At 40.0% G+C, this 16,094-nt stretch overlaps 2 protein-coding genes across 2 annotated transcripts; both read right to left on the bottom strand.

Moving 5' to 3' along the window:
- Positions 1-2,193: 2,193 nt before the first annotated feature.
- Positions 2,194-3,141, bottom strand: LOC308645796 (olfactory receptor 7E24-like; the record flags this gene model as incomplete). The annotated part of the gene is made up of 1 exon (XM_081288203.1): positions 2,194-3,141. The coding sequence occupies exon 1, from the start codon at positions 3,055-3,057 to the stop codon at positions 2,194-2,196; it is 864 nt and encodes a 287-aa protein (XP_081144329.1). The 5' UTR covers positions 3,058-3,141.
- An 8,625-nt stretch (positions 3,142-11,766) lies between these two features.
- Positions 11,767-12,705, bottom strand: LOC308644777 (olfactory receptor 7E24-like; the record flags this gene model as incomplete). The annotated part of the gene is made up of 1 exon (XM_081286453.1): positions 11,767-12,705. The coding sequence occupies exon 1, from the start codon at positions 12,652-12,654 to the stop codon at positions 11,767-11,769; it is 888 nt and encodes a 295-aa protein (XP_081142579.1). The 5' UTR covers positions 12,655-12,705.
- Positions 12,706-16,094: the final 3,389 nt, after the last annotated feature.

The following is a 16,094-nucleotide window of genomic DNA, read 5'->3' as shown; positions in this document are numbered from 1 at the left end:
AAGACAGTTGGTCATTCCACCCCAGATATACAGCATGTACTTATATAAGGGGAGTATAAAAATATAATATTATAGAAATATCAAAATATAATTTCATTTCAAAAAAAATTCACTTGAATAGTAGGAAGTTTAGTCTTTCCATATGAATCATAACTATCTAACATTTCACCATATTTTGCACCTTCATCAAATAGCAGTCACATAGGTGATACACATTTTCAGTTTAATGTGGATTCAATGGCATTATACCAGCTATAAACCACCTTGGATGACATTGCTGAGTATCATAGACACTAACAACCTGTCAGGTATTCAAGAAAGAACCAGCTGAGACAACAGAAGCCAAAATTAAATTTTAAGTCTCTGGATCTGATGCACTAATCTCTTCACTGTTTTTCAAAAAACAGAGTGTTTTCCGCAGAATCCAGAGGTCCTAGCTGCAGGCACGTATTGAATATAGTCTTAATCCTTCCAGTCCATGAGGAGTAATGAAATCCTGATCTGCTTTTGGTCTCCTCTTTAAATTGAGTGAGCTGATTATCAGCACGCAGGAGGATGTGGCAGCTGCAAGGGTGTCCCAGAGAGGGGGACACAGGGAGGTCTGTCTTGCATTATCTGTGCCCACTTGACCTTAGATCTTTGTCTTATATCAGCCATTCTTCCATAGCTGGTGCAACTGATGTCACTGGCTGCTCTGTCCTGGGATCCACCAGAATTCCCACAGGGAAGTGCACAGAAAAACGGGGTCCTCTCCTGGATTGACAAGAATGTAAGACACAGGTTGATTGTGGAGGGGACACCCTGCCAGCAGTGTCCTGCCAAGATGCCACGTGCCTCAAACCCACAGTGCACTTCAAACATAGTCTCAGTTAGTTGATCTAAACATCTAGCACAAGTTACTAAAAACTCTGATCCTCTCGATTCTGTGAAATATAATATCATGGCACTTATACCTTGGTGAAGATTTTCAGACAAATTTAAACAATCTACAAATAGCTCACACTTCAGGCACTCAGGGATCTCTCATTGAAGGATTGTATGTTTGGATGCTATCCTCATCCAGGTCCACCTCCTCCTCCTCACCTACATAGACATCCCTCAGTGCTGAGGACAGTGTGAAGAGCACATTCCTCCATGTGGATGACAGTGTGTGGTAAGAAGGACCAGTGTGGGAGGAAAGGAAAACTGTAGTGACATTGCCACCATGCTCACCACTACTGTGGATGTCACACACGTGCCTCGACGCTCAGTCCCCATGACTGACACTGTGCAGTGCTCTCTCCTCTGGGCAGCCACACTGCATGTTGGTTCTTCATCCATCCTCACCTCCCTCAGCAGTTACCCATTTACACTGGCTCAGGTGGTCTTGACTAAGGAGAGTGGATTCCACATGGCTGGTACCCAGTCACCTCCCACCTCATCTTTAGGGCTGACATCTGTCAGGTAGGGACTTCCTAAGACACAACCATTGTGAGAAGAAACACAGTGTGGGGCACACTGACTGGAGCCTTCAAGCTGAAATGCTGGAGGCACAGGCTGCCCATTGACTATGGTATGACCTTGGAGGCTCATTGCATAGAACTCCTGACTGGCCAATAGGTGAGCATATCACAAACTAAGGACTTCCTAACAGCAATGGTGGAAGAATAAGGGTAAAAAAAGAACATCAACTGATGTTTTTCAGTAATTCTTTGTGAAAAAAGTCCATTTTCACTCTTGAATTCTTTAATTATTATTTTTTTTCGCAAAAGATAGAGAATTTTCATATTTATTTTTTAGTTTTCTGTGGACACAACATCTTTGTTTGTATGTGGTGCTGAGGATCGAACCCAGGCCGCATGCATGCCAGGCCAGAACAATACCGCTTAAGCCACATCTCCAGCCCCATCTTTAATTATTTTTTTAAACATAGGAGCTTCCCAAGAACATTTTCATTATGTATTTTTACATTGTAAATACTTGCCATTATTGTCATCATCAATAGCATAGTTTAATGGCATTAAATATAGACTTTGTTGTGATACAATAACCATCATCCAGATCCAACATTCTTCATATTACCAATATTAATTCTTATTCCCAATAGAAACACTTCCCAAATTTGCCACCCAACATAGTCTGCACCATTCTACTATGGAACTTTATGGGAAATTAACACAAAAGGGGCATATTGACAGGACCAGGTATTTAGCGTCACTGCATTTTCCCACACACATTGTAACCAGACCCCACAGAGACAAAGATCAGCCTCCTCAAGGCCCTTTTAATATCCCTGTTCCTCAGGCTGTAGATGAAGGGGTTCAGCATGGGGGTGACCACAGTGTACATCACTGAAGCCACCGCATCCTTTCTGAGAGAATGTGATGCAGCTGAACCAAGGTACACTGCAGAACCTGTTCCTAAAAATAAACAAACACCTGCCAGGTGAGAGCCACAGGTGGAGAAGGCTTTGTACTTCCCTCCTAAAGAGGGGATTCTCAGAAGAGAGCACATAATTTTATAGTAAGAGAAGAGGATTCCTGAGATGGGAAGAAAGCCATATACAGCAGCAAGAAAATACTTGCCAATGTTATTAGAGTAGGTGTCAGTGCAGGAAAGATTCAGAAGTACAGAAGGATCACAGAAGAAACTGGAAATTTCAACATTCTTGAAGTTGGTAATTTGTAAGATCATCAAATTGTGCAGCTGAGAGTCCAAGAGACTCAACAAAAATGACACCAAAATTGAGAAGCCACAGAGGCGAGGGTTCATAATGACTGTATAATGCAGGGGGTGACAGATGGCCACAAACCTGTCATAGGCCATCACAGTCAGAAGCATATAATCCATACACATAAAAATGATAAAAAGAGACATCTGTGTCAAGCATCCTTCATAGGAGACAAGTTCATTGTGAGTTTGAATGTTTACAATCATGTTTGGGACCGTGGTGGAGATGACACAAATGTCAGCCAAGGACAGGTTGGAGAGGAAGAAGTACATGGGGGTGTGTAGGTGGGAGTCAGAGCTGATAGCCAGGATGATGAGCAGGTTCCCAAGCACTGTGACCAGGTACATGGCCAGGAACAGTCCAAAGAAGACAGGCTGCAGGTCTGGGTCCTCTGAGAGGCTCAGGAGTTGGAATTCAGAGACACGGGTTACGTTTTGTGCTAGTATACTGCTTGAACACCTTTTGAAAAAACAAAGCAAGTGTTACAAAAAAAATATGTAAACAGACACCCCTTATTCTGTAAGCATTTGAATTTGAGTATGTACAAGGAAGCTGCTCATATGTTAGGTCCATACACCTTCAACAGTTGTCAGTAGTGAGATTCCCAGTCTCTACATACTCTTTCATTCTTTCTCCATAATTCACCCTCTTTCTGTACTCACATTTGCGACATTTTCATAAGCAAAGTTAGAAATCCAGGAGCAGAGTAGAAAAGTTCATGATCACAATGAAATATATCTTACTATTTAAGGAAAAAAAAAGAATTAAGTAATGACTTTCCTGTAAGAGAAATTAGGAAGCATTTGATATACCTCTAAATTAGGCCTTGGAACAAATTCCTTTGACAAGATATTTGTGACTATGTAATGAGTGCTTTTCCTGACAACTAAATCAAGGGGGATGCATCATAACCAGAAAGCAGTATGCTCCATTTTCTGCAAGGGGTCTCAACATTCTTTGATCTTCTCATTTTCCTCCTTTGTGCATATTTCTCTTTAAAAATTATATAACATGTAATAAGAATCCTTGCCTTTGATAAACTTCTGATTTTGATAAATATGATTGACTCAGTGCATGTAATCAATAATAGCACTAACCACAATGTGACACTGGTGTGCAGTGTACCTGTCAATGATTTTTAAATCCTTGACTGTAAAATCTCCTTTGAGTAGTTTTATTTCATGCAGGTTTATTGTGTCAACCAATACAATATCAGCAAACTATCTGTTCTATAAAATGGCACTTAAATCTTTTTCTTTTTCTTGATCCTGTACTTCCTCTAGCCTGCCAAAACTGCCTTTAAACTCAAGTTTTATTTTCAATCTTCTTATTTCTTCATGGATTTTCTGGTCAGTCATTCGTGACACCTTGATTTCAATTCTCTTATTTAGGCTACATGAAGGACACTTGGGTTCATTTTCATATCTAGTTCATTTCATTGAACTAGATACAGCACAAAACAGAATATAATAAGAAATAATAAAACAACTTCTTCAAAACTTCCTCATCTGTAAAATGGGGTAATAATTCCCAACCTTGTATGGTTCTCATCAGGAAATTATTTTAACAAATCTCTCAAGCTGCATAACTTGTAATTCTCTCCCACTATTAAGTGTCCCTGTGAATATCTTAGAATATCTATACACAGTGATGTCAGACCAACACCAATTGTATCTGCATGTCCACATGTGAAGTTCTCCAGGGTCCTTTCTTATACCAGATATGATATCCATTGTCTAACAAAATCCTGACATACAACATGCTCCATGCATATTATCTACTCTTCTTGTCCATAATACCCATTACCTATATTAAAATATGTTAATCTGCTAATACTTGTGCCAGGACTAACATTGGCAAGAGAACTGAATCAGTATATAAGAAATTTGAGTCTTTGTATCTCTGCCTGATTCCATTCTCCTGCAAACCTGTCTCCCAGACACTTCTACTTTCATGATGGGGAGGTGTTATTTTTCTGGTATTTTCATTTTAGTGTTATCTAACATACAATTTCCTTTACAAATTGCTTTAAAAGTACCTAAAGTTACTCATCTAAGTATTCTGCAAAAATATGCCTATTGAGGTCATAATTCCTCTGTGAAGTGCATTCCTCTTCTTCAGTTTTTTTCTGATGCAAAGTGCTACCTGAAGAAAGGACACTGTCATTTAGTTGGATAGTTTATTAATATGGCAATGATTTCAAAACCCTTCTGCCAATTGATTTCTCATTCAAATAAAATATGCTCGCTTTGGCAACACATATATTAAATTGGAATGATAACAGATAAGATTAGCATGGCCCCTGCTCAAGGATGAAATGCAAATTCATGAAATTTTTCATATTACAAAAAAAGAATGTTCCATAATGTCTTGGTTGGGGATAGGAGACTGATTTCCAATGGGAAACAAATGCATGTTGAAATTTGCTATTATTGACCTACATTTGTGTCCCTATAACAGCAGACAATATCACCTACATCTTCTCAATCCTAATATGTATCAGGAAAATGAAGCATCAGCCCGAGTAGGAATATGCTGTCCTTGAAGACTTCTGAGAAAATTTCATCTTGTGCAGGGAATACATTTCCCTCTGGCTGCAGCGGAAGGGCTGGTGCCCTGGGCTGGAGTCAGGAAGGCAGCATTTCAGACCCACATCCCACCTGCCAGTGTGTGCACAGTGTGCGAATCTCTCCTCCTCTCCCTACTCACTGCTTAATGGAAACATAGATTATAACACCATCTCCACACCATGTGCAGTATCAAAGGAAACGTGGAACTCAATAAATATTTGATCACTATGATTTCAATAAACACAGTCCATGATTAGGTAACTATCAGCATTATGGAGGAAAGCCATGGTCAAGGGCACTGAGGCTGGAATGAGTTGAAACTCTGACATGTGCCTCGTGGAAGGCTGCAGTGTTAAGTGCCCTTCAGCTTCTGCCTCATTGCCACTCTTCAAATCCATAAAGATTTCCATCATGATTTCTGAAACTTTTTCTACTGTGGATGACATTAAATAAAACTAAATGTTCACTATGTCCAAAACATGGAGAGAGAAAGACACTATTTCAACTTCCATGGGCACTGCTAAAAGGAATGAATGTTCAGACAGGAGGCCACAAGTCTGATCATCCATATTCATTTGGACAATTTTGGACAGAAAGGAAGCATGGGTTTAATGTCCAACAGACCTGCTCTAGATGCCTCCCATGCCAAGCAGAACATGGACCTGGAGAGTAAGAAATAGGGAAAAGAAAACTGTTCTAAAATGCACAGCACATGTATCTGTAAGGGCAAATGTAAAGGGTCCCAACCAGAAATAGGAAAAAAGTCACTTCAGACCACTAAATGCATTAGTTGAGTGGCATGAAGATCAACCTAGTCATGCTAACAGTAACAATAATGCCTAGAATTTTTTTTGCCCAGATTTTATTCACATATCTCATATTATACAGAGAATAGCACCAAGTATCTATTTATCTTTACTCATTGCAGTTGCATCAGTGGGAAATCAGGTCAGATGGCAACGCTGAGTCTAGACCCACATGAAACTAGGGACTACCGTACAGACATAGAGATTGGGAATGACAGACTCTAAAATGGATCAATATATATATTTTTTTAAATTTCTCACTTAACAGTTTTCAGCCTACGTCCACAGATCTTAACCACTGGTAAATCTCAGGTACATTTTTTAACACTTTCCAGTTTTTTGAGTGGGAATGAAATGAAGACCTAACATTAGGTTTCCTCTGAGATTAAGAGGACTGTTTTCACGCGTGGAAGAGCATGTGGTGAGCTCAAGGAGGCTATGGAGGGAGGCCAGGAGCATGATTTATGCTGAATGATCATGAGCCTCCTCTACTGTGACCTCTCCTGTGACTTGTGGATGTTCCTCCATAGTGTATGCAGCAAGTGCCCCCACTGCTCTCTCCTGTGAATCCCCAGGAATCCCACAGGAAGAGCCCCATGGGCCAGGCTCTCTTTCTTCAGGACAGGGACAAGGAATGGCTAGTGGGCTTGCTGATGGAACAGCCTGCCAGGATTCTCCCATGATGCCCTGTGTCCATGGTCAGAGAGCCCAATGCAACCAGGCTGCTGTCTCCTAGCAAACAAGAACAAGTTGCATAATTATAAAGTTCTTTTTTTACAGTAAAATAATAATAAATGAGGCATGCATTATCAGAGTACGACACACAAACAGTGAGACAGATAACACAAAATCTGTTCCTCAGCCCCTGAGCCTGGAAACCCTGAGTGACATTTCTGGCTTCTGTCATTCCCTCATCATCCTTATCAAGACCACCACAGGTCTTTCCTAGCTCTTAGGAAACATAGTTGAAGGACCAATTGTTTTTATTGTTTTTATTCCTATTCTTTTTATTTCCAATAGGAAATAAAAAACAGCATGGGTGGAGAGCACATTTTAAATAAGATATATGACATCCCATCAAAAGTAATTTTTAAAAATCACAAATACCATACATGAAAATTGACCTCCTGAAATCCCCTCATCTGGGAATTCCAACTTTGATGTTAGTTCTTCTGATACAGAAGCAGTACTTGCAATTCCAAGCCTCTCAATGCACTTTCAGGGTTATGCTGCTTCACTGCTGGGTAATAATAAGGAGTGCATATGCCAAGACCCACCCATACCTGGTGCCCAACAAAGGCTCAGACTCTGTGCCCAGCATTCCCAGGAATATGCTGTCAGCTGGGAGCTTCCTGATGCAGAACCCCAGCAGGAGACACAGCCACGCAGCTCACTGGACAAGAACTATCAATGAATGGGCTGCAGGCACAGGCTGACTGTGGATTAATACACAACCTTGGAGGCTCTATGCACAGAGCTCATAATTAGACTAATTGGTCTATGCAATGCCCATCTCTAAGGACTTCCCAACATTAATGCAGAAAGATGAAGAAGAGAAAATTAAGTTCCACTTAAGATTTGGACCCTAGCTGTAATTTGGAATAACCTTGCATAATTAATTACTTCTTTTATTTTATGTTTCTTAACCACTTCTATTTTTTTTTTAATTTGTCCTAACTGGTTATACACGAAAGCAGAATGCATTTCAGTTAATTCATTGTACACAAATGCAGCACAACTTATCATTTCTCTGGCTGTACATGATGCAGAATCACACAACTCATGCAATCATACATGTTCATAGGGTAATAATGTCCATCTCATTCCTCCATCCTTCCCACCCTTCTCCCTTACTCCCCGATGCCCAGTTCAAAGGTACTCCATTTTTCTCTACCCACCACCCACTATGAATTAGCTTCTGCAGATCAGAGAAAGCATTTGGCCTTTGGTTTTTTTTGAGATTGGCTTATTTCACTTCACGTGAGATTCTCTAGCTCCTCGTTAGACTGAATAATATTTCATTGTGTGTATACCACATTTTCTTTATCCATTCATCTGTTGAAGGGCATCTGGGTTGTTTCCAACCAGATGGAATTGTGAATTCAGCTGCTATAAACATTGATGTGGCTGTGTTTCTGTATTATGCTGATTTCAGGTCCTTTGGGTATAGACAAAGGAGTGGGACAGCTGGGTCAAATGAAGGTTCCACATCAAAAACTTACTACCACCCCCCAAAAAATCAATAAATGGACTAAGGAACTGAACAGACACTTTATGAATAGAGCTGTTATAAACATTGATTTGGCTGTGTCTCTGTAGTATGCTGATTTCAGGTCCTCTGGATATAGACCAAGAAGTGGGGCAGCTGGGTCGAATGGTGGTTCCACACCAAAAACTTAACACCAAAAAAAAAATCAATAAATGAACTAAGGAACTGAACAGATACTTCACAGAAGATATACAATTGATCAACTAATATATGAAAAAAATGTTCAACATTTCTAGCATTTAGAGAAATACAAATCAAAAGTACTCTAAGATTTCATCTCACTCCAGTCAGAATGGCAATTATGAAGAGCCATGTGCCTCAAGTCCACACAGCATTTCAAATATGGCTTCAGTTATTCAATCTGAATACCTAGCCCAATTTACATGAACACCTGTGTTTATTACTATTCTCTAAAATAAAATTGTGTGATACTTATGCCATGGAAAGACTTTGCACATGAATTCAAACAATCTACAAATAGAGGATGTGGAGGGAAAAGACTCACTCATACATTGCTGATGGGACTGCATATTGGTGCCACCACTCTGGAAACCAGAATGGAGATTTCTTAGAAAACTTGGAATGGAACCACTTCTCTGTTTGTTGTTGTTGTTGTTGTTGTTGTTGTTGTTGTTGTTTGAGAGAGAGAGAGTTTTAATATTTATTTTTCAGTTTTGGGTGGACACAACATCTTTAATTTATGTGGTGCTGAGGATCGAACCCAGCACCCTGTGCATGCCAGGAAATCATGTTACCGCTTGAACCACATCCCCAGCCCACTTCTCTGCTTTTTAAGTTCCATTTTTACTAAGTTATAATATAAATAAGAAAAAATAGATTGAACAATAATAAATATACAATTGAGTGACATTTATTTGGTTATTAAGGTTTTTTTGTAATTAAACATTCAGTTCTTAGAAATCACTGGGTCTACTACCCAGAAGGATTGTCAAAGGACTCTACAGCATTGGAATGATGGGAAACTCTGAAGTGTGTCTCAGACCAAGCTCTAAGGGTCTCTCAATTCCCTCTGTTCCTGCTTCATGTTTCCTAGGTTCATGAACGTCTCTGCTATTGATGTTGAGTAATTGAATGTTGCAGATTCTGTTGAGAGAAAACTTGGGGCTTCTGTGTACATGACACAGACACAAACATGAGGTGCTCAATATAATCTTCTGCTCTTAGGACATTTTTTAGTAGATTGAAGGTACAGACAGGAGAGCACCACTGTGTTGAAACCCTCTTGAGCATGACCAGGACCTGTGAATGTAGCAAAGGTCTATTCGATGTTTAACAACATAGTTTTAATTTTTATCTCTCTGTGCCTAATATGGTAGAGGCTCTGGGAAATCAGAAATGACGGAGAGTTCATTTTTCAACCAACATATAGCATATACATATGAAAGGGAATAAGAGGCTGTACCATTACAGAAATATGAAAATAGTAACAGGTCACAGGATAATTCATTTGAATAATACAGATTGACATTTCCATATTTATAATAACTAATTTTCTTTTGCCCATATGTTGTACATTCATCACATATCAATCACACAGGAAGAAACAATTTCTGTTTAATCTGAGTTCAATGATGTTATAGCAACTAGAAATCAACTTGGAGAACATTACTGAGTATCATAGACACTAGCACCTGTGTCCACCAACAGCAGCCAAAGTGAAATTGTGAGACTCTGGGTCTGATGCACTCATCTTTTTCAGTGTTTTGCAACAATCAGAAAGTTTTCAGCAGAATAAAGAGGTCTTAGTTAGAGCAACATCTCTGGTACATTCTTAACCCTTAAAAGTCCCTGAGTAGTAATGAAATCCAGACCTACTTTGCTCCTATTTGATGGAGAGGGTTAATTATAATATACAGGTGGATGTAAGAGCTGCAGGTATGACCTGGAGTTGGGGATACAGGGGGATATTCCCCCTGGACATTTGTCTTGTCTCAGCCATTCTTGTAGAAATGATGCAACTGATGCCCTGACTGCTTTGTCCTGGAATCTACAAGAAATCCCAAAGGAAGGGCAAAAGAAAACTGGTCCCATCCTGGAGTGATGGGAAACTGAAACACATGATTGTTTTATGGAGGGGACAACCTGTCAGCAGTGGCTTGCACAAATGCCATATGCCTCAAATCCACACAGTGTTTCAAACATGGCTGCAGTTATCCAATCTGAATACCTAGCCCAAGTTACATGCACACCTGTGCTCATTTCTGTTTTCTAAAATAAAATTGGGTGATACTTATGCCGTGGGAAGACTTTGAACGTGAATTCAAACAATCTAATAGATAGCTTAACACCTGGCATTCATAATCCCCAACAAAAAATCATCCTCTTCTTCATTCACATTCTCATCATCTCCTTCACAGACCATCTGGAGTGTTGAGGACACAGTTTAAAGGGATGCCTTTTCTCCCCTTGTGGATGACAGTGTGTGGCAGGAAGAGTCAGGTGGCAGTTAAAGAGGACTTTCCATGAGCCATCTGTTGTGCTCACCACAACAAAGCATATGAACTCACAGTACCATCCCTGACAATCAGCACCTCATTCTGCCATCTGGGTAGACAAAGTGCATGTTCCTCCTAATGGTGAAGAAATAATTCTATGCAATGTCCTTCCTCCACCCTTCCCTTCCACAGCAGCTCCTGATTCACACTGGGGCTCTGCTGACTTAGAACTAAGGAGGGCAGGTCCAAAGCTCCACCTCCCTGGTGCCCAGTGGCACTGACTTCAGCCTCCAGATGTCAACACACGCTCAGTTAGGTGCTTCCTGATGCTGACATCGACAGCAGGAAGAGATGCATAATGGCGCCCACTGCAATGGGGTCCTCAAGCTGAAGGGCTGGAGGCACTGGCTGGTTGTTGACTACTGGGTGACATTGGTGGCTCAGTGCATAAGGCTCCTAGTGTACCAAGTAGCTGAAGCATATCAGCAACTCGTAAGAGCTTGCTAATATTAATGATGGAGAAGACGAGCAGAAAATGAACATCTACCAATGTTTATCAGTTTATCTCTACTAAGGAAGAGGCTCTTCTCTACTATGATTTTTTTATTTCCTAAAAAAATTTAGCTTTATATTACTATAGTTGCAGTAAATTAAGTTAAATTTTTTTCTTTTAACCATTCTCAAGTATTATGATAAGCATCATCGATCACATAGATGTTTTTTTAGAAATATTCATCATCAACATCTCAAAAATCTTTCATTATTTCAAATTGATCCTTTGTTCCAAATATGAAGAACTCCAAAACAGTCTTTCCCATCATTGGCTGGAGGCATTGCACTTAATGTGGTATTAAACCCATCAATGTTCCTGAAGAGGCAGATTAACTGATCTTGATAAGTAGTTATAATGAATTTTCCAACACACATTGCAACTGGACACCACAGGGTCTGAGATTTAGGCCATCCTGCTGTGCAGCCTCCTCAGGGCACCTTTAATGTCCCTGTTCCTCAGGCTGTAGATGAAGGGGTTCAGCATGGGGGTGACCACAGTGTACATCACAGAGGCCACTGCAATCTTCCTGGGAGAATGTGATGCGGCTGACCCAAGGTACACTCCAAGGCCTGTCCCTATAAATAACCCAACAACTGCCAGGTGAGAGCCACAGGTGGAGAAGGCTTTGTACCTCCCCCCTGAGGATGGGATTCTCAGAATGGAGGAAACAATTTTATAGTAAGAGAAAAAAATCCCTGAGATGGGGAAAAGGCCATAGAGGGCTACCAGAAAATATTTGAAAATGTTATTAGAGAAAGTGTCAGAACAGGAGAGATTCAGAATTTGAGAAGGGTCACAGAAGAAACTGGAAATTTCTATCCTCTTGAAGTTGGTAATTTTTAAGATCATGAAATTGTGCATCTGGGAGTCCAAAAGGCTGAACAAAAATGAAACCAAAGTTAAGAAACCACAGAGACGAGGATTCATCATGACCAAATAGTGCAGGGGGTGACAGATGGCTACAAACCGATCATAGGCCATCACACTCAGAAGAATATAATCCATACATACAAAAATGGTAAAAACAGACATCTGTGTCAGGCAGCCCACATAGGAGATGTCTCTGCTGTGAGTTAGGATGTTCACCAGCACCTTGGGGACCGTGGTAGAGATGAAACCAATGTCAGCCAAGGACAGGTTGGAGAGGAAGAAGTACATGGGGGTGTGGAGGTGGGAGTCAGAGCTGACAGCCAGGATGATGAGCAGGTTTCCAAACACTGCGACCAGGTACATGGACAGGAACAGTCCAAAGAGGAGTGGCTGCAGGTCTGGATCCTCTGAGAGTTCCATTAGATAGAATTCTGATATGTGAGTTAAATTTTGTGCTTTTGTGTTGCTTGGACACCTTTGGAAAAGCAAAGGGTGTAAGAAAAAAAAAGAAACCCATCAGCAGGCTCTGCTCCCTCTGCATGCATTTGGATTCAGGTATTCACTAGGAAGCTGCTCACACTGGAGATCCACACGCCCTCAACATAGGTTCCAGTCCTGAGACACCCAGACATGCACATTTTTTCGCTGTTGCTGTCTACATCATTCACCCCTCTCTCCACACCCTATTTCAGACATTTAACTGATTAATGTTAAAAGCTCAGGAGCAGAAAGAGGAGGTTCATGATTACAGTAAATTATAGCCTACCATTTAAGGGGAAATTCAGGAAAAGTAATGTTTTTTATTAAGAAAAAATGATGTTCATGAAAGTTTATTAAGAACCAGCTCAATTTACTTTGCTTTGTTCTAACAAGTTGAGAGTAATGAGTCTCAGTCAGAAAGCATGGTCATGAGCCATTTATCTTCAAAGTGTCTCATCATTTTTTATTTTCTCATTGCCCTCTTCTGCAGATTAAAGCTTGCTCTTTAAAGCCATGTAATATAATGCAAATTTCCTTGTCTTTGGCACATTTCAAATTTCAATAAATATTATTGAGCTAAATGCACAAAATCAATAGTAACCCTGATCACAAATGTGGCTGAAAGAGATGATATTAAAAACATAAATGATAAAACACTTTGAATAATTTGATTTTACATTGGTTTATTTGTAAGAACCCACACAACATCAGCAGAATAGCTGGCATATAGAAGAGCTTTTCACTGTTTTTCTTTCCTTTATTCTGTCCTCCAGCTGACTTGTTAAAACTGGTCTATGGTTTTGTGATCTCAGTCCATCAAGTTTGCAGTTTAAGATTTCATCACCAAAAAAAAAGGCCCAAAGCTCAGCTTTTATTTCTAACCACATTATTTCCACTTTGTGGACTCTCTGGTTAGTTATAAAACTTGAACAACATGCCCTTGGCCCATACCCTTGGCTCATGCCCCTGTAATATGGCAGAAATAAATAAGTGCAGGGAAAAGTGGTACAAAATTGTGCACCTCCACCCTGGCTCCATTCCTGACCAAGACCTGATACAGACCTTCTATAAACATTTGACACCCAGCCCCAAAAAGGGCTTCCCTCAGCCTCAAGACAACCCACATTCTCCCTTGCATGTGTACCTGCCTTTAAAAATAAACCTCTGTCCATGCCTCTGTCCAGCTGAAGATTCTTCTCCATCAATATGCCAAGAACCCTACTGGTCTGGAGCTGAGCTCTCCCTCTGCCCTGGGAACCCCTTGGACCCATCTCCAGAAACATCTTTTCCCCCATAACATTACTATCTCTCCCTGAAAGATTTAAGATTCAGTATTTCCACTCTCTTTATCTTAAATCCCTAGCTCACTAAGAACTCAAATTTCTCAGGTAATTATTTAAATCTGTCTATACAGTGCTAGTCCTGAGTCAAGTATTGTCAAATACCTATATTTAAAATAACTAGTGGTTAGTTAAAATTACCTAACTAGTGGTTTTATCTCAGTTAATGTTATATTCATCTTTGGATATTTTAGATTATCCACATACTGTGAAATCAGACCAACACCAGTTGAATCAGGATATCTGCATGTGAAATCCTAGGTGGTTTTATTCTTACTCCAGAGTTGGAAACCACTGTCTGACAACATCCTCGCACTTAGAAAAAGTTCCATGAATATTACCTTCTCATATTTCAATAACACCCACTACCTATGTTACAATATATGTATTTGACAATACTTGTCTCAGGACTAACACTGTATAGAGAGATTTTTTAATAATTACCTGAGAGATTTGAGTTCTTAGTGAGCTAGAGATTTAGGATAAAGAGAGGGGAAATACTGAATCTTAAAGGAAACATCCACAAGTCTTTGAGATGTAGAAAGCACAGTTATAAATCTTGAACAACATGCCCTTGGCCCATGCCCTGGGTTCATGCCCCTGTAATATTGGGAAAATAAACAAGTGCAGGGAAAAGTGGTACAGAATTGTCAAGCACAACCCTGGCTCCACCTCCTGTCCAGGACCTGATACAGCCCTTCTATAAACATTGGACACCCAGCCCAAAACAGTGCTTCCTCTTAGTCTCAAGACAGCCCATATTCTCCCTTGCATGTGTAGCTGCCTTCCTAAATAAACCTCTGTCCATGCCTCTGTCCAGCCCCTGCTGAAGTTCTTCTCCATCACATATGCCAAGAACCACACGGGTCTGGAGCTGAGCTCCCATTTTCCCCTGGAAACCCCTTAGACTCATCTCCAGAAGCATCTCTTCCCCTGTGACATTATTATCTCTGCCTGATTGCACTCTCCTGCAAAACTGTCTCCCAAACACACCTACTTCATGAAATGGAGAAGTGTGATTTTCTGTTGATGTTTCTATGTCAATATTAATTTATGTTCCCATAAAGTTTCCATTAAAAATTACCTAAATTGCACCGAAATCTTATCTAAGTAGTGCACAACACAATACCTATTGCCCCAGAAATGCACCGTTTAATTATACTGAGGTGTTAATTCCATTTGTGAAGATCATTCTTCTACTTCAAAGTCTTTATCCTACACAAAGCATTACCTGAAGAAAGTACATCGTTTAAGCACTAAGGTATGACAATCATTTCAAAATTGTTTTTCATCTCTCCATATAACACAAATAAGAATTTCTATATAATATATCAGCAGGGATATGGGTGTGATCTCCAAAGAACAATGCATGTCAAAATTTACTCTATAAGATCTACATTTACTTACCAATTTAAAAAAATCATAATCATTATAGTTATACTTAATAGTTGGATTTGGGTTTTTTTCCATATTATTATGAGTGTATTATGGTTGTACATAATGGTGAGATTTATTGTTACATATTCATACATGCACAAAATATAATGGTACAATTTGGCCAGTGTCATTCCCTAGTATTTCTCCTTACCCTCCTATCCTCCCTCCCACAGTCCTTTCCTCTGCCATACTGATCTCCCTTTGATTTTTAAAGAGCATTCTAGTTACACATACTAGTTGTGTTTATCCCAATATTATCATACGCCCATGAAGGAGAACCAGATGTGTAGACTCAAAAGGGTGTTGGTATGCATACTGGCTACTTACCAGATGGCCAAATGTGTTGCATGTTTACTGTATTAAGTTTCCTTTTTCCTCCAATAGACCAAAATATAGCAATCTTTAGGGTTCAGAAACAGACATTGGAGTTCCCCATAGGAAAAGTTTCCCTAGCAGCTGCTGGAACAGTCCCTAAGTCCTTCAATTTACTCACAGGTACATCTCCTCTGCTTCCTCACAAGACAAAGCCACAAGGTCCTAGTTCCCCAGCAGTCATTTCTTAATAAGCTCACAAGCCACCTTGCATCCTTAGGGTGGAAGGTG

This window comes from Spermophilus citellus (assembly GCF_964194105.1).
Source record: "Spermophilus citellus genome assembly, chromosome: 3".
Taxonomy (NCBI): Eukaryota; Metazoa; Chordata; class Mammalia; order Rodentia; family Sciuridae; genus Spermophilus; species Spermophilus citellus.
Note: the sequence above shows the minus strand (reverse complement) of the source record. Positions and strands in the feature narration are given on the sequence as shown.